Below are 19,392 nucleotides of genomic sequence, written 5' to 3'. Positions count from 1 at the left end.
TCATGAAAAACGTAAGATGAAGTCAAGGTGAGAAGATCATGTTTGCTCCGTGAGTGGCATATATACATGGAGCTCTGCGACTATAGATATTTCGGACACACCCAGCCGTTGTATCGTTTACATACGGTCTACCAGACCTTCTAATTTTGCGGCATCAAGCTTATTTTTGCCCCGTTTTTATTGCTTTAAGTTAAAAAAAAAAGCACACAATAAGGAATCAACTTTGGTCAGTGCACAAATAGCATACAGCTTTGCACCTGAATATAATATTAACGTCTAGAATTAGATACCTGAAACTTAGGAATCTTTATATCTTCATTCTGACACGTTCTCTCAACATGATCAATAATAAAGTATTACAGCTTAAATGAAGGAAAGTAGTGCCCAGACAAAGTCATATATGATCTAAGAACTGGATTGGGACTATAAAAGAACAAACAGAAAACAAACCTCGCCCACTGTGAATTTTCTGGTGAAGGAGGAAAGTGAGCGTTCATCCAGAAACTGTAAGTGGCCAGTTTTACATTAGGTAAAACTCTTTGCTTACCCGTTTGGTTGTATCTATTTCTTAATCAGTGGTTTAATTTTACTGTATTCAGATCTATCTCTGAAAGGAAAGTTTTTTTCTTTCTCTTTACTAGTCGGTCTATTTTTGTAGAGTGTTAAGCACCCAAAAAATCATTATAAACTTCTGTATTTTTTAATTATAAATATTTTACCTTAAGAAACTACACCAGATATTAATGACAAAAAATGAATCAGCACAAATCCAATCAAATGCTTGCTTTTAATTTGGACTAGTCCAGATAATTACCGTTCATAAAATATCAGTCTCGTTTAAAATTGGTAATTAAGATTCGTAAAATTTATTACCGATTAAAGTCACTTCAACACAACACGGAATAGCCTAACGCTAAGCGAGTTACAGAAAGACAATATAATTTGAACTATTCTTGGTGATCACAGATTTGATCAGAGAATATACATTTTCAGCCGAAAAACACCGGTAGTCCTAAGGCCTCTTTAACTGATGACGACGTATCTTTTATAAGCAATCAATTCATATGTACGCATTTATTCTGATCTCTATTTAGTTTATGCTCATTACACCCTCTTAAAACTTCAGTAATGTTATATCCCGCATTAAGGCAGTGGTGTGGGATGGAAAGCATATATAATTTTAGATTAACACTTTTTTCATTGTTAGAAATGTCAAACTGTACAAATCCATAAATAATATATGATCAACGGAAACAGATGGTTATATTTTTGGTGTATATATGACTGTCTGACCATGCTTGGGATCAGTACCTTGCAATCAGCAGGTTTTCCCAGCTCTATAGCTGGTTCAGGGTATATGTTATTGGTGATTACGCTCTCTAGATATTGCGCAGATTCAGATATAGTGTTGAAAATGGATAAGATCACTCTGGTTTGTAACAAGTGACACCAGAGACAGGCACCAGATCACCAACATTACCTCAACCTTCTAGACTCTCTCAAAAATAGGAGGTTAAAAATTTATTTTTAAGATATAGTATTATTGTTTTTAAGGATTATACTTTCCCGATGTACGGGTTTTTAAGTAACAGTATTTTCCTTATTTTATTTATTTATTTATTTGATTGGTGTTTTATTCCGTACGGCGATCGGCATTATGGTGAGAGGAAACTGGGCAGAGAACAGGGAAAACCCTCCACCATCCGCAGATTGCTGACAGGCCTTCCTACGAACAATTATCGTTATTAGGGATTACACTCTAGAAATATCCGTAATCCAGTTCAACTTCTTTCTGATATAATCTATAACACCAGAGGGTGACATAATTTACGAAGAAGGTTGTACAGAAAACAGATTTATAATGTTTTGTGAACCTGGACTATGGATGGCTTCCCGCACTCCTAAATTGAGCCGCATACGTATGTGTTTATATATATATATATATTTATATAAACCTTCATGTTTTCTTTGGGCAGATGACCAAGATGACACTGGTACTGTTTCTTTACCTCTTTGTGAACATTGCAAGTCAGGTGAGAGATTAAGGCCTGTGTGGACCTATGGCTTTGTTCAACATCACGTATCGACTGTCTGTCTCTCTATCTTATCCATCCGACAACCATTCTCTCTCTCTCTCTCTCTCTCTCTCTCTCTCTCTCTCTCTCTCTCTCTCTCTCTCTCTCTCTCTCTCTCTCTCTCTCTCCTTTAGCTTTTTCCCTCCTTCCGTCCCGTCTTTTTGTCTCCAACTAGCTCTCTCTGACCAGTTATGTATCTCTACATTTCTCCCCCTTGCCCAAGCTTTTTATGCTGTTTCTTTTTTTAAGCAAGACAATAAACACAGCTAAAATAATTTTAAATAAATTTAAATAAATGAAATAAATATGTTTGTCCTTTTTTGACTGTTTCAGGGGACGTATGCAGCAATTACGGCCACTGAGAGTGACTGTAAGTAAAACATCCGGTCTGACCACAAGATGTCGCTGCATGCAGTCACATTATATTCGAAACACAAAAAAATTAATTATTTGGTGTTTTACGCCGTCCTCAACAATGTTAGCCTCAAAAGGCCACGGATTAGGGGTTTATATAGCGCTCATGCTATACACCATGATTTTAAACGCGAGCACGAACGTAAATGAGTGGTCTCCCTGGAAGAGGTGAGTAGCGTGCCAGCGGGGCGCAATGACGCAGGAGACTCTCACCAATACTGTCGCTTTGAGCTCAAGACCAGCTCACGCAGTCTTACTCTCCTGTCAGTTTTTGTTGTTGTTGGATCCTCTCTGTTTCTAATACAATTAAGAATAAAGCAGATATAGAAACATGACCTGAACTGAAATTCATGAATAAAAAGATAGTATATAATGTCGAATAAAAAAAACCGTGATGTGATACATAAAATGTAGTTCGCGACCCTAGCTGATGTTCAATTTGTAACAATTTTTAATATTACAATAGTAAATGTTTTATGTTCAGTTGAAGTCGATTGCGGAACAGACGTGGGTGGACCACTCAGTGTGAAATATACAAACCCAGACCCCGGCACCAATCCGGTCGTTAAGATGTCCAGTCCTGGAAACAAAGCCACGTGTGCTGCCACAGGAAATTCTGGAGTGTTTACCATCTCTGACGCTCGTACAAATTGTGACATCAACCAACTGGCAAGTTAACTCCATTTCGAAAGTTTTCTTTGCATCTATACCATTATAAAAATATTGGTTCATGTTAAATGACAGAATTTATCACATTACTTTTCCCAGATGTTGTTGCAGTCGCTTTTGGTTGAAAGTTTTAAAGTGCATTGTATAAATATGTACTGCGTGAGTGTTTTGACAAAATCAGTGCAACTCTATTTATGTAAATGTCATGTTTAATTACCGGTAAATCACTCGACGGCGTCTATAGAAAATCAACGAAGGGAGACTACTCCGTTGTACTAACAATGTATCTGGTCCATACCAGGAGCTGTACTCAGTGAGCTATTTAAGAGTGAATTCATGCGGTCAGCACGACATCTTAATGAAAGCAATTATGATTTGTTGAAACTAAAACATTAATCTTGAAATTACAACCCTTGCTGAAATAATATTTCATTAGGTGTAGTTTATTTCAAAAGGAGTCGATACAACAAGTGTTCATTGAGCATTGTACACCACTTTTTATCATCTAAGGTCTCATGCATTCACGAACAATGAGACCTGGGAAATGCAGACATTAGTAACCAAACCAACACATGCCTACTATGTACAATTTATATGAAACATTTCTAATTTTTAAAATATACTCTGGTTCATGTAAACATAATATTAATCGATGTGTTTTGAGACAGCTTCGTGTGTTTTCCAGGACCCTGCAAAACCGGAATATGCGATGCAAGTTGTCCTCCAAGAATACGATTCGGTCTACCAGAAATCAGATCCGGTGTTTGTTTTCAAGTGTTCGTATATAGCAGGATCGGTTAATGTAACAACATTCATCCCTGACGGCGGCCTACTGTAAGGTTTTATCTCTGTATTCCCTCTATTAGCCTATATCATTAACTGATTGTCTGGAATGAATAATTGAGAGAAGAGAAGTTCTATTCTTTGACAGATACATGTTGGCCAATATTTTGTAGGTGCGATGAAGCAGCTCTGTCAATAGGGCGTTGTTGTTGAGAAAAGGCCTATTTCTTTTGTTTGATTTTGCATGATGTGCATTTTTTACTAAATTGTACTGGTTAACTGAAAAATCTAAAACTACCTAATCCCTCTATCCTGATTTAATATTTCTGATATGGGAGCATTTTCAGAAACTTTTCAAGATGTCGAAAATATAAAGTTATTAAATTAACTCCATAGTTGAGTACATTGGAAAGAACAAAAAGTCATTTTCAATTTGGAATTGGAATAATTTATTTGGAAATAGAAATTCATTGTGCCGTCCCGTAAAAACAACGACAAAAGTTTTACTAATATCACTGTTACACAGCATTACAGAAATCAAACAGAATATGACAATTCCTAAGGCTACTTTTTGATTAATCATTTTCATTATTGTAGAAATAAATTGTTTAAGCTTTTGTGATTTGTTCGTAAAACATGTGTTGAATAAGAAGTGAAAGGTACTATAACCGCAGAGTATTGTTTTAATATAAATGAAGACTGATATGCCAAAAAATGAGGAGAAAAAAATTATTTTTTGAGGCACATTTTATATTTCTTAATAATCCCTCGGATGTCATCGATGAGTATATTGGGAACGCGTGCCTTTGGCCAAATAATGTTCTTTTGAAAGTTATCATCGTTGACGTCACCACAGCAGGCTACTTAATTTCCGGACTGACCGCTGAGTTCTCCAATTTTACGCCCTAAGAAAAAAGTTAGGAAGATTTTTGTACTTCTGCATATTAGGCCATATTATATACTCAGTAATAAAAAGTATTAAAAAAAAGCGTTTCATGTTTCCTTTAATATGACACATAACCTGCACCAGCATACACTAAACTTCTAGTTCATCGATATCTCATCCGTATTCCACTGCATAAATGGCTAGGTTAACATACACAGATGCTCATCAGAGTTCGTCCAACCTTTGCATCATCAATACGTTTCCATATGTTTAATCAACACACGTTTGCAGGTGGGAAAGTTGGCATCCGTGATGTGCATGGTTTAACGGTAATGGAAAGATATATATATTGGATATTATACTTAATCGTTTGCTAGTGGTTGAAGTGATAAGGGAGACCTGGGATTAAACCGGGGTAAGGTCACACGAAAGTCCTTAAAAATGGTTTCCATTAGTGCCTGTAGTGGCGCTCAGCACTGAAAGGTTAAAGCAAGGAAACAAGACTGGTTGGCCAGGTGTCATTATAATGTGACTGGATGGGGTGTCATGTCTGGTGTTTTCGGCATGATACTTCAGTGGCGGATGCACTTTAGCAGCATGGATGTGAAAAAAAAAACACAAAGCATTGTTTGGCAATACACAACCTCATATTGCAAATTATTGATGTATAGGCTATATTTTTGAGCCGTTTAAGGCATTTTTATTGTTGTTCTTATTGTGTCACTCTATATGCGGCCTAGTTAGTAGATATAAAGCGGCGTGGTAATAAAGTAATTTAGAAGGAAAGGTGGGTGATAGATGTGTGTGTGTTTGTAAAAAAATTTATATCACATATCCCAACGCTATATTGATAGATGTATATTCTGTTTGAGCACTTATGATAAAAATCAGCTAAACAAGGGCCATTCAGCGTTGTTAAAACCGCTCTTAAAAGTGTATAAGCTCAACGTTTTCCTGAACATGTTATTCTTAACAGTGGAAGTCCAATCGCTGTTGACAAGACAGCCATCTCTGGTCATGACATGGTGTACAGTATCGAAGTGTCGGATTCAAACCAAGCCCCAGTCACTAAGGCAGCCTTTGGAGACAATTTAGTTCTTAGGGTCACAATGAACGGCACAGATGACGGTAAGTAGATGTCTATATTTATCGCTTTGAAAGATATTAAACTGATTAAATGATACTGGCCAAAAAATCATTTAAGCCTGCATACAACAGGTAGAGCTGAAGGCTCTAACCTCTCCATACGTACAGCCCAGCCCTACTGTACACGGAAACTTTCAATGAGATTTCAAAGTCATCAGAAGCATGCGTGAGAATCGGCATCTTCGGACAGTAATTACTTTGTTAATGCTCACCTCAGACAAAGTACAATCTGATTGTTTGAAGGGAAGAATGTTGACCACGAAATCCATTGGATAGGGTTCTAAAAAAAAAGAGAAAAACCCCCCAAGAAATATCAAACAAAAAAGGTGAAAAAAATAAACAAAAAAATAAAAACCTGGCCGAAGTTTCGAACTGCCGGCGCGTAGTTTCAAATTCAAAACATGTCCGACGTTGGTCTGACTCACAGATGGCTTGCCAATGCAGACTTTGACACGCCACCACTCTGGATCTCATAGGGCTTAGAGGATAATACATTTATTTGTCTGATTTGTGTTTTATGTCCTGCTCAGGAATATTTCACGTATATACGACGGCGGTCAGCACTATGGTGAAAAAACTATGGCATAGCACTGGGGAAACACACGATCGTCCGCAGGTTGCTGCCAGGTGATCATGTACTTGAATCCCTGAAGCCTAAGTGTGTTCTAGATTTTTTCAAAAAATGCGTCTCTTTCGAATGAGCCGTTGACTGGCCTATGGGTGTCACGTTCTCGACTCGAGTCACTTCTGGCTTGGCTGTGCAGATGTAGGTCAGAAGATTTGTCAGGTATCTGATGAAAGGTGAATTGTAAATAAATATTTTAACTAGGTTTATCACAGGATTATTCAAGATATTAGTTTTGAAATCTATGTTTTAAGTCGCCGTATATTTTCAGATGAAAAGGGCATCAAGGTTAAGTCGTGCGCTGTGAAAAGTGGAACTGTCAGCTTGCCTATAATCGAAAACTTGTAAGTTAAGAAGTGTTATTTCTGATATCTTTTTCATTTTGTCTACTACATTTCTTTTTGTAATATGTCATGTTGAGAAACAAATGCGTCATGCGCTATGTGACATTTGTATTTGTAATTTCTGCCGGTATTACATTCCTTTATTATATCTTTAAGCTACTGGTTAGAATATACTGTAGCTCTCTTGTGATTGGTGATTGAAAACTATAGTGGCATTGTTAGGGTAACTGTGGGGCAACTTTATAGCTGCTCAATTACTTGGATCCCCTTGCAGAAAGAAAGTAAAGGTCTGCCGTTCAGTCAAAAAGCGCGTTAAGAACGTGAAGAATGTTATAATCTTGCACGCCCAAGTCCATCAACTGGCGAATATTTTGCTCCAAACAAGGTGCTGCTCTCTCCAAATGAAATCTGCCATTTTGCCATATTGCCTCGTTTTAGACTGGACCGGATCCACACAATGTTTGCAGCTTTCACTCTGCAGAACTGTGGGATATAGTTGTGTAATGCAAAATCTGCTTCTCAAAGTGAATTTTAATTTAAAATGATAGAAATGACACGTGACACAAGAGTCTATCCGATAACCTGAAAATCTCGCTTTAAAGCGTGATTCCGCCTTACATGACTGATACGACAGATCCGAGTCCATCACAGCATGTTTAACAGTCAATTCAGTGGACATTGGTCCTGCTTGTAACATGTAAACTGTTGTGTTCCTGTTGTGTTCCAGTTGTGTGCCAGCGGACAAGGTCGGTTTGTTTAAACTAACTGGATTTAATTCAGCACCACTTTCAGCAGCGTTTCCCATTCAGCTTTTCGCCTTGGAAGGGTCCGATACCAAACGTGTGGATTTTGAATGCGTGATAAACATCTGCCCATCATCATGCAATGGGGTATGTGAGTTATCACCACAGAGAATTTAATTCAATCTAGTTCATTTCCATTCCAATTTTAATTTGTATTTATGTCCTTTAAAATTATTACCTCCAGAAAAGGAGGATACGTTTATGCCTGTCTATCCGTCTGCCTGTCTATCTCTCTGCCTGTCTGTCTTTTTGTCTGTTTATCTGTCAAAAAAAATTTCAGCAAAAGTTTCGCACGGGTTTTGTTGACATTTTGTGCACCGCTTGGGTGTGAAACAAGCACCAAACAATTTCATGTTGGTAGAGAATCGAATTTGGATATGAACCTATTATCAATTCTTCACCATTGCGAGGTACACGACACAATTCTACAGTATTGTCTCTTTATCTGTAGTGAGGATAAGATTCATTCGACTGTAATCAAGCTTTGCATTCTGAGAGTTTTATTTCATTGTGTTTATTTTAATTAATGGAACACCGATATATTTGTTTACATGAAACTGAAGAATTTTTGACATATATATCGGCAGTCAGGTTTATGGGTTACGGAAACCATCGACCGTAGGCAGGTGTGTCCAGATAAAAACTTAAATTCGTTAATTTATTTGGTCCATATTTTACAACCAACGTCGGTTAGGTTTATGAAGCAATGATTTTTACCGTAGTTCAAACATCAGTCTGCATTTTATTGTCCAGCCAAACTGTGAAACACCACCAGGAAAGAGAAAGAGGCGAGCGGCTGGTGATGAATCCGCTGAAGACAAAACTGTGAAAATGGTGACTTCAATCGAAATTCTCTCTGTCGGTACAACTGCCTCAGGTATGGATGGTAGTTCATTCATTTTTTCGTGATTGGAGTTGTGGATGGAAAGTATACTGGGTGTCGTGCTACAAATAATGAATAGCTACTGTATAAACGGGCGGCTGTGTTTTAATTTTTTCATTATTACCCTAATTTACAGATTTTGAACTTAAAGGCAATTTTCAAGGGAGCAGCTCTGAACTACCTGGTATGTATGGCTGTGTTTTTCGCCCATATTCAACAAAAGTTAAAAGAGGAAAGGGGTGTGTGTATGCAATGTTAACTGTAGTTGTATAGAGCTGTACAGTTAGAATGAAAATTGCCCGAGGTAAGAAAGTACTTACATGTGGCTATGGACTCTTTTGTAGCTGGAATTTTTCATGCACCACGTTATGTTATGCACCACGATAAATATTAAGTACTTTGCTGTGTACATAAAATTGTTACTGACATGCAGGTTAAAGTTCTCAGGTCGGTGTTAATTCTGAGGAGACACTGCATACAACATAGAATGAAATTTATGCCGAAATAGCAGCTGGCGTTTACGATTTGCATTCGAATTTGTTGTTCCTTATCGAGTAAACATCTAAAATGTTTGTTTCACAGATCAACAGAACGGCCAGCAGAAGGGCCAACAAAACGGTCAACAAGACTCTAGTCCAACGATGTGTGTGAAGAGCCTTGGTTTCATCCTAACGGTGACTGTCCTTGCTGTGCTGCTATTGGTTGCCATGGTTGCCATGGTTTACTTGCTCACCACCAGGCGTCGTGAACTTCAGAAGCAAGGGGCATAAACCTTGTGATTGACAGCTCGTTTCTGCCTTGGACGAAACTTCATGACTAAGCTACGCAGAGATTTCAATTCATTATTTTTTGTTGTCTTTTGTTTTTGTTTTTTGTTTAATTTTCTTTAGAAGACTTTACATGTATGTTTACGTTTTAAAATTTAAAGATTCCCAAACCAAACACCAAACTTTGTTAATCACTGCTATTGATTATTCCCTAATAAATTGTATTTCATCCGGAAAGCCAGTTTGAATCTTGACATACTGATCATTATAAAGTCTTTCTGTTTGCGTCAGAAGTCAACTTGCGTGAATCCAAAACAATCAAATTGAATAATTTATTGATTCTATTTATTTGATTGGTGTTTTACGCCGTACTCAAGAATATTTCACTTATATGACGGCGGCCAGCATTGTGGTGGGAGGGAACCTGGCAGAGTCCGGGCGAAACCCACGACCATCCGAAGTTTGCTGAAAGACCTCTCCACGTACAGCCGGAGGGAAAGTCAGCATGAACTGGACTTACTAGCTAGCATACTAACCAACTGAGCCAAGGAGGCCCCGTGATCAAATTCAAAACTCCACATTGTGAACCTCCGATTTAAATATAACGATAGGTATAGTTTATAGCAAATGTATCTCTGTAATTTGTTTGAAATGTGTTTTTTAACATTCCTGTTATTGGGTAGAATTATTTTTTGTCCTGTTCTAGTATGTAAGTTCTATCATGTCCTTAACAGGCCTCGGACCCCCATTAATTTTCCATAAGCGACAATGTTAACGTCTAGCGCTGTAGCTCAGTCCAAAACATTCCGTGGCCAATAAGCTTTGGTGCATACCTGGCCCAGCCTGTGAGAAAGAAGCCATAAAAATCTTGACATAGGTTGACCGTCAAAATCTGGACCTTTTCATGCCGGCAGCTGGGGGACGTGCCTAGCAACGCCAAGGGGACGTCACTCGCAGCCTCATCACTACCTCACACCTTGTGTCCTCTCACCCAGAATTTCAAACTTTCATCAATAAAGCTCATACCTCCTCAAAGTTTAGACAGTTTCCAGCATTTTAATACCAAGCATGCACCTGTGCACCAAAAATGGACGCCTGGGAGCAAAAAAAGACTTTATACCCTAAAATTCACAGAACTACAATTGTCCCTACCGAAAAACGGAAGTTGTAATGGGGGTCTGTGTCCAACACACCCTTGACGAACAAGTCGCTTACTTTATTTTGCTACACCATGAGATCAGTGTAGCCTTTACAGTTGTTCCCCTTTAAACGTCCCAACGTTTGCCTGGCGAATATATTACACTATGCCTTTTTATACTGCACAGAATTCCAGGCATTGGGACATATACGAAATAACAAGTGCCCAACTAAATATTCTAGATCCTAAATTAACTGCTCTGGAACAGATGAGCCTTTTATGTGCTGCAATTTTAAATGCAGTTCAATAAATGACGCCATCCTTTAATACGAAGGAAAAGTTCCAAATTATTCATCTTGTAAAGCGAATGAAATATGTTGCAAAATGTTCCTCCCCCACACAATAAATTCTTCCAAAGACTCCACTGCAGAATGCACGTGGCTGTTGTTGTGACAAAACCATTCATAATCTACATCATGCATGTTGTGACGTTACGTACAGTATTCCTTGTGCGTTTTTGAGTAATATGTGTTATGAACTGCATTCTATGGAACAACGGCAGGTACATTTGTTATCCTTTTTTTTCTGGGTGGTGAGAAAAGAAGACAAGAAAAAATAGAAATTCAATGCAGCTATAACACGCAGAGGAAAATGTCTCGAACGATTTAGCCAACCACTCAAATTGTTGATATTTGAAATTATAGTTTTTTTTATTGGCTATCAAGTAGATGGTTAAGTCGCTGGAAATTTATGAAAAATTACGACCAATGGGCCGTGTTTGGTTTCTTCCACTATCAAACGTGGTCATAGTTTTGAAAGTGAACTATTACTGAGTGCGACACAACGCAATCAACATGTCTCTACTCGGTATCACCAGATCATCATCATGGGTTGGTTAATTCCTTGTTTTACATTCTTCGCAATGTGTATAATTCCAGAGTATAAGATGCTGGGCTCTTGCTGGCTTCCTCCCCGGCCGTACGTGAGAAGGTCTATCAGCAACCTGTGGATGGTTGTGGGTCCCCCACCCCCTGGGCTGTGCCCGGTTTCTTCCCACCATAATACTGACCGCCATCGTATGTGAAATACCCTTGAGTACGATGTAAAACACCAATCAAATATATAAATAAATCTGTGTTGGCAGAGTGGCTAAGACGCTTGTCTTTCGAGCCCTAAGACACAAGGAGTCCAGCTGTAGACAGAGAATGTGTGGATTCTTTGCTCGCACTGTTCGTGGAGCGTTAGTGACATTAAATGGTCGAAGTGATTAGTTTAGTTATGGACTACCATTTTTTGTACCATACTCAAAAAATTGGATTCACGTTACGGTTGTCATACTTAAAAGAAATTGGGCATAGTACAGGAAAAAACCACCACACCTCGCCAAGCAACAGACACACCTCTTAATATATAAAGTCCACTGCCAAACCGGCGAATGTTGGATTCGAACTAGCGACGTCACTGTCCAGAGACTAGTTTGGGACAAAATGATTAGACGATTCGGTCGATCGATGTGGCAGCAAAGTGCAATTTGCAACCCAGAATCCCATGTTGTCAAAAAGAGATTAATGGCAATGCGATGCAACCCTTGTTTTGATATTACACAAAAATGAATGGTCTGTACGGACTTCATAAGAGGCAATCTTGGTATTTCCCACCAAAATAATTGTGACTAGTACTGATTTGCTCTGTTTCAGTGAATGGGTAACTTTTGTTGTGTGTGGGTCATATCTGGTGTATATTCATTAGCACGTGCTCCAGCAAAGCATTGGTTAAACTGATTGATTGATTGATGGATGGATTCATTGTTCTTTAACGCCATACTCAAAACCTTTTCGCTAACAGATAACGACCAGTGAAGGCAATTGGATTGCCCGGAAGAAAATACAGTTACTTATATTTAAGCTTCTCATATGTGACATACAAAAGCTGGCTTTCTGTCCGGCCAGTTGCCGGGGAAAGTCTGGCTACAACCTGGGCATGGTCGTGGGTTTCCCTCGGGTTCTGTCCAGTTTCCTCTAACCATAATGCTGGCCGCCGTCGTATAATAGAAATATTTTTGAGTACAGTGTAAAACACCAATCAAATAAATAAATATATAATATATGGCGTTATGCTATAATCATTAAATTATTCAAACATGTGACGTACAGACTTGCACGTCGGATTGGTGGAAGACAAGTGGTCTTCAACAAACGAAAAACTCAAAATGAAAAAAAGAAGAAAAAAAAATAGCTGCAAGCTCCAGAATAAAGTCGTTTTCGTCTTTCTTTCATGCCCCTCACTATGTGAAATGCATTGCTCATTTTGAAAAATGGGAGGTTAAAAATTTGACCGACCGAGAGACAGAACGAAAAACAGACAAAGAATTTCGTCTAAAAATCTAATCCTTCTAGTCGCCGCTGTCTATGACATATTATCTCAGTAGGTCAGGTCGTGTAGGGTGGAGGGCCCCACCTTTCACAGTCAAAGCGTTAAATGCTACAGATGACTGCACGTGACTGCAAATAGAAGCACGGATCAGTGCACTTTCAGCTCTGTCGCCGCGCTACCTGCCCGAAAAAGATCGCCTATGGACAAAAACTGTGAGTAAGTAAGTCATTTACGCAATTCTACCATACTCAAAGTATTCCTCCCCAAACCGCTGTCTTTCATGTTTGCTTACTTTTAATAATGACATCTAACGCCACGGTTAAAAGCTGTTACCCTATGCTAATACATGTTTGAATACTTCATCGGTCGCGTACATAGCCAGAAGGTACAAGCGTGAAGAGTTTTCGTACCAACTATAATCGCCCGCGTGTGTTTGTGAGTCCGCCCGTACACAGACAATCTTTTTCTCTCTAAAGTGTGTTTTAATGACGGAAATTTAATTAGAGTTACCTTTTTTACCTACTATGTTGCTCAGTTTTAAAATATGTACTCATAACAGTTTATTTGCAATGTTTTCACGTTAGTGTTTATTAAATTTATTTATTTGATTGGTATTTTACGCCGTACTCAAGAATATTTCACTTATACGACGGCGGCCAGCACTATGGTGGGTGGAAACCGGACAGAGCCCGGGGGAAAACCCAAGATCATCCGCAGGCTGCTGGCAGACCTTCCCACGTACGGCCGGAGAGGAAGCCAGCATGAGCTGGACTTGAACTCACATCGACCGCATTAGTGAGAGACTCCTGGGTCATTACGCTGCGTTAGCGGTGTTTATTAAATGCAAAGATAATACAGAATTTGATTGATTCTAGATCAGTGACGTATAGCAGATACTAATTAACATCACAGCATATTTTTTACCTAATTCTGTTTGGGCCGTGATACCAAGGAGATTGTAAGTTACTACCTGTACCATTAAAGTAGTTTAGATCCCTAACTGAGGTAAACTGACAAGAGGCCGAGTTTTTATTTGCTAGCCATCACACCTTCGTCTCTCCTCTGGGTTATGTTCCATGATGTATAGTCTTGCACATTGTATTCCTGTATATTTCTGCTGGTGGACTAAGCATCCCCGAGGTCTGGGATGCTCTGTTTTCATTTTACTGTTTATTAAATGTGATGATAATGCAACATTTGAATAATTGTAGACCATTGACCAATTTTAGCATTTTGTAATTAATATTAATGCATTTGGGGGGATGGGGGGGTATTAATTTGCTTGTGTCATTGTGCTGTGTATGTAGGGGCTTATAAGTTGAGCATGATACAGTTTACACAAAACACTAACGATGGTAAATTGTCAGTAATTCGGATTTAGCCGATTATACATGTGACCGTTCCTCACGCATTACACTGTGGTTTTATTATCCATGCTCAAATCTATGTTATACAATATCTCAAAACTGAAAATTGGTAGAGATGAAACTGAGAAAACTGCTAATAAAGGGAAAGAGCTTTCGTGTTACCCTTTGAAATTATTTCTGAGGGTCATGCCCGCTCGGTTGAGGTCCTTGTTTAAATTCGCTCGAACACAAGAGGCTGCTATATTCCCAGCTTCTGAAAAGAAATCTTCAAGATTCCACCGAAGCAACTAGCTCTTGTGGACTGAAAGTCAAGGACCCCAGTCAACTGTGGTTGTTTAGGGCCCAGAGCAAAGCCGGTTTATTGAAGGTAATTCGCTTTCCACCAATAAGGCGTATATATTGGTGCATACCCCTAAACAGGGTGGAAATTGTCAACCGTAAACTGATTTTAGATCGCATATACATACCAAACGACACAGTTTGCCTTTGTTATTCTGTTACGTCGTTGTACGCCTACATAATATTTTTTAATCGCGTCTTCAATAAAAGTTAACATTTGAAACCAACCAATTTAGTTATTTATGCCAGATATTTCACATCAACAATTAAAGACACCATACAAGCCCGGTGAAGTTAGTGTAAGATTCCCACACAACATTCAGCTCCATATTCACAGCTGTGCGAGATGCATTCAGGTGAATATGGTGTTGAATGTTGAGTTGGAATCTTGTGCGAATTTTACCGAGCTCACCACATATATTATTTGAGAGAGTCCAACACTAAAGATACCCTGCAAAATTTGTACCTTTTTATTTATGCATTAATTTGATTGGTGTTTAATACCATACTCAAGGAAATTTCACTTATATGATGACAGCCAGTTATATGGGTAGTAAACCACGGACCTTTGGCAAATTAGTGACAAACATCCCTGGGAGTAATAAACAGATACAGATAAACAACCCCTATTGACCTAAGACATGTATTCTGTTTTTGTAATATCGGTTTCTAACAGTGTTGATAACCACACGACGAATACGCAGAGAGTCTTTTTATACACGTATTGTCAAAGATACAAATTCTACACACCTGGACGGCACATCACTGCCGAGTGCTATACAATAGTCAATCTTAGTTATATCAAGACATTTAGTCATGGGTGAAATCAGAAACGAACAGGCGCAAATTGAATCCATCAGATTAATAACTGTATCACAAAAGCACATGCTATACGAGATAAAAAGAATAGAAAAGTTGTTCATGTCACATTGAGAGTACATCTAGGGTGGGATAATAAAAGCTCAACAGCTTTTAACAATTTTTTGTTAAAAGCATATTAAAAAGAGGCTTTATTGATGCGCCTTACTGAGTATGAATAATGTATTCGTTGGAAATTCAATGGTTAGTCTTAATCCTATATCCCGTGTGAACTTTACCTTGGGCTTTATCTCCTAAACTTACATGCGCAAATCGTTTTCCTCACTTTTAGAAATATACCAACACGACGTTCCTTATGGACATACAAGCTCTTGATTTATTAACCCGGCGTTTCGAAGTAGTTACTAACAGCTGATGGGCATGTGAAAGCAGTCCTTCATGTATAGGCTTAGTCCCACGTGTGTGCTTATAAGTAATAATAAGTTATAATAATATGCCCGTTTTTGATATAATGTTGAAACGCTGATCATGCCGGGAGAATCACGTCACGTTGCCATACCCTTACCTCTATAGGGAATTAAAAGCTGTATGGTATAAGACTCACTCTGTGACGTAATCAAACATGTACACAATGGTCAACATACACTTTTAAGTTCAGTTGCATATTTAACAGCATATGTGGTTTGCCAACCAGCCTATTGATACAAGGTTAAAGACTTTAAATCCACCGTACATTTATTTGCCTGGATTCGACATATCTCGTGGCCAGTGCTATAAAGTATAGCTGAGTGAGAGCACATGTAAAGAATGCCACGAGATATCATAACAAACTCATATTTATTTATTTGATTGGCGTTTTGATTTATTTATTTTATTTTCGTTTTAAGCCGTACTACTTATAGGAAACCGGACAGAGCTCCTTGGAAAACCACGACCATCCAAAGGTTGCTGGAAGACCTTCCCATACGTTTCGTTCATATACAGCAACTGCCTCCCTGTGGCAGGCCGGCCTCATTTTTTCGTACTTTGTATACTGTCTTAGTTCTTTGGTGGTTTGTGTTAACGTCGTTTTTGGAGACCCGAAATGTTCTTATTGGTTGACGACTGGTATACGATGAAGACACCATTCAGTCAAGATGTCCCACTGTATAACGGCATTGGGCCGACCGGCCTGCACTTATTGCCAAACGAGCATATGCTTAATGTCGCAAAAAGTATTTATTCAGATCCCATATCGTTTTCATCAACTGAGCTAAACTAAAATAAACGCATATACAGACTCAGACCACACGTTAACTGAATGACCAATGTTAAAAGATAGGATGTCAAACTTTGACCTGTCGGTCGGCCAATGTTAAAATGTATTATGTCCAGCATTTGGCAGCCCGGCCAGTGTTAAAATGTATTATCTCCAGCATTTGGCAAGCTGGCCAGTGTTAAAATTTGCGGACAAAAATCTGACCGACCTGTTTGAAGCAGGTAGCAAAGACAAAGCTTTTCTAAAGTAAATTACCTATAACATTTTTTCTTCCCAGGTAACTTAACCAAGATGAATGTCGCACTATTAGCCTGTCTGACTGTGGTTACAATTCATCAGGTAAGCAATGGATCTTTGGTGCGATTATCACAGAGATTATCCCTTGGTGGTGTTGGTGATAAAATCCTTCCGTCGGACAAGAAATTATTCTTAGGGGCCGAAATATAAGGGAGGTTCATTTTTAATTTTTCTTTTATCTATTTCTTTATTTATTTCCTTATTTCTTTACTTCTTTATTTATTTATTATTTATTTATTTATTTATTTATTTATTTATTTTTATAATATTCGTTTGTTTTTTGTTTTTCTGGGTACCAGCTGTCTCTATTTTCAGCTATAAAGACTATTTTTTTATAGTCTTCTGTCGAACTGTTCAGTTTAAATCAATATGCTGTTGTTCATTATAAACTTATTAATTCACTTTATTACTGTTAACTTACTGGAATATTTTACTGTCTCTTTACTGTTTCAGAATGTTTATGCAGCTGTGACGGCCGATGTATCCGACTGTAAGTACACACATTTTACAATGGTGTATTTGTGACTGATGATACACAAGGATCATTGTGTATAGATGATCTTTCTAATGTAATACAATATGGACTAAATTGTTATGACACTGCTGTGACTGCTATGGTTTTACTTTTTGTTCACAGAAAAAAAAACAATATTTGGTAAAAATACATGTCCCAAATGGTAGAGCTATAACTGATGTCGCGTAAAATAGTTTGAAACTTTCGAGGAATGTGTGCATTCGGAGTGAAATGTACAAATGAAATTTGAAAGTGAGGTTATAACTCAAATCAAAATAAATAAAAACTGATGCGGTCTGAGCTTATGAGTGTCACCGTTTAACTACCTTTATTCTTCATGGTTAGCTGTATCAAGTAACTCTTCCACAGTATTAGAGAGAAACAGCATCAATCAAAAAAGCAAGCTCCAACTCTGATGAAAGAGTAAGTCATTTCGGCTTACAAGGCTATCAGTTTGAACTGAAACAAAGCTGACGACGACAGTTCCGCCGGTCAGTTTACAAGCAATAACGAAGATCAGTCCGAGGATGAAAAAACAGAGATACGCAGGGGAGGGGGTCTCGCATGGTGCTAAACCCATTGTTACTTGACTATCTATAAAGAACAAATGCTTTTTCTGCCACGACTTCGCAGCCGAGCCAAAATCTTGGAGTTGTTAAAATGTTACAGTCCCCGTCATCTTTAGAGTATTTCTGGTACAGGAATGTCCTTGCAGCAATGGCGACCGTTTCCGGCATGACCTAATTTTGGCCTAAGCTGTGTATTATGTTGTTTATTCCTACTTTTTCGATGACGTTTTGTGGACAGACTGGTGACGTATTACTCATTCATTGTAACACGAACAACGGTTAATTCAGCTTGAAGTAGGGTCGCCACTGCGCGGGAAAGGAAACCCCGTTACAACAACAAACCTGTGTAATTTAGCAGGCTTTTAGGGTCAACTCTTTTGCTTACGTTCTCTTCATACATGCGTATATATTCTTTATATGTTTTTCAGTTGAAGTGGATTGTGGGACAGATGAAGGTGGACCGATTAGTATCAATTATACTAACCCCAGTCCAGGTACAAACTTGGTTGTTAAGATGTCCAGTCCTGGAAACAAAGCAACGTGTGCAGATACGGGAACCGCGGGGGTGTTCACGATCTCTGACCCACGCGCTGACTGTGATATTGACCAGCCCGTACGTAGACGTGTTCACATGTATGATTGTCTCAATGTGGTATTGAGACTCTGGGCGTTTAATTCCCGAGTCGTGTCCAACCTGGCCAAACCTGTCCCAACGACTAGTGAAATAAAGTATATGTACCATCGTCAAAGATATCACCCAGTTCAAAGTTGCCCCTTGCATCTTGCAGTTTTACCTCTGGCGTCGTTACAGCCTGTGTGATAAACTAGAAACGAAACATCTCCTATACGCTCACCCGGACAGGCTACTCGCCACCATATTGTCGGCTCTACAGATACAATTCCGGGTGCTTGTATTGGCGCATGCCTTGTCGCATTTGCTGTTGGAGTAAAGTAGTAATCAAGAACGGAAGTTGATTTTTGCAAGCGACAAAATGGCGGCGAGTGGCCTTTTCAGGTGAGTGAGTCGGAGTTACTTCGTTTCTAGTGTGTGCTTCGATGTGGAAAATGTATGATTCGGTAGCTGGCTGCCATCGCAAGCCTAAATGATGAGACCAGTGAAGTTCATATTGTACACACCTTTTTCATAGCCTTTCTTGGCACTGAATTCCATGCATGGAGATCACGACAAACCGTTTGTCAGCGCGTGGAACTATTGTGTTCCACAAATACATCGTCCCAATCGAAATAACAGATCTGCTAAACGCTGCTAGCCATATTAAATCTTCGGCATTCGTTTCTCTTCAATTTGTAAAACGTGACAAG

The 19,392-nt window shown here is 38.7% G+C and overlaps 1 protein-coding gene across 2 annotated transcripts; it reads left to right on the top strand.

Annotated features, from left to right (window-relative positions):
* The first annotated feature begins 441 nt into the window (after window positions 1–441).
* Window positions 442–9,636, top strand: LOC135480804 (uncharacterized). 2 transcript variants are annotated; one of them, XM_064760733.1, is made up of 11 exons: window positions 442–506; window positions 1,977–2,033; window positions 2,409–2,445; window positions 2,974–3,158; window positions 3,844–3,992; window positions 5,804–5,955; window positions 6,870–6,942; window positions 7,670–7,832; window positions 8,499–8,622; window positions 8,765–8,812; window positions 9,211–9,636. In XM_064760733.1, exons 2-11 carry the CDS (start codon window positions 1,977–1,979, stop codon window positions 9,396–9,398), a joined length of 1,176 nt encoding a protein of 391 aa, XP_064616803.1. In that variant the 5' UTR covers window positions 442–506; the 3' UTR covers window positions 9,399–9,636. The 2 variants fall into 2 exon arrangements, with proteins under 2 accessions (XP_064616803.1, XP_064616812.1); XM_064760742.1 differs by lacking the exon at window positions 8,765–8,812.
* Window positions 9,637–19,392: the final 9,756 nt, after the last annotated feature.

The sequence above is a fragment of the Liolophura sinensis genome, chromosome 1, assembly GCF_032854445.1.
Source record: "Liolophura sinensis isolate JHLJ2023 chromosome 1, CUHK_Ljap_v2, whole genome shotgun sequence".
Taxonomy (NCBI): domain Eukaryota; kingdom Metazoa; phylum Mollusca; class Polyplacophora; order Chitonida; family Chitonidae; genus Liolophura; species Liolophura sinensis.
The sequence above is the reverse complement of the archived record's forward strand: the minus strand, read 5'-3'. Positions and strand labels throughout refer to the sequence as shown.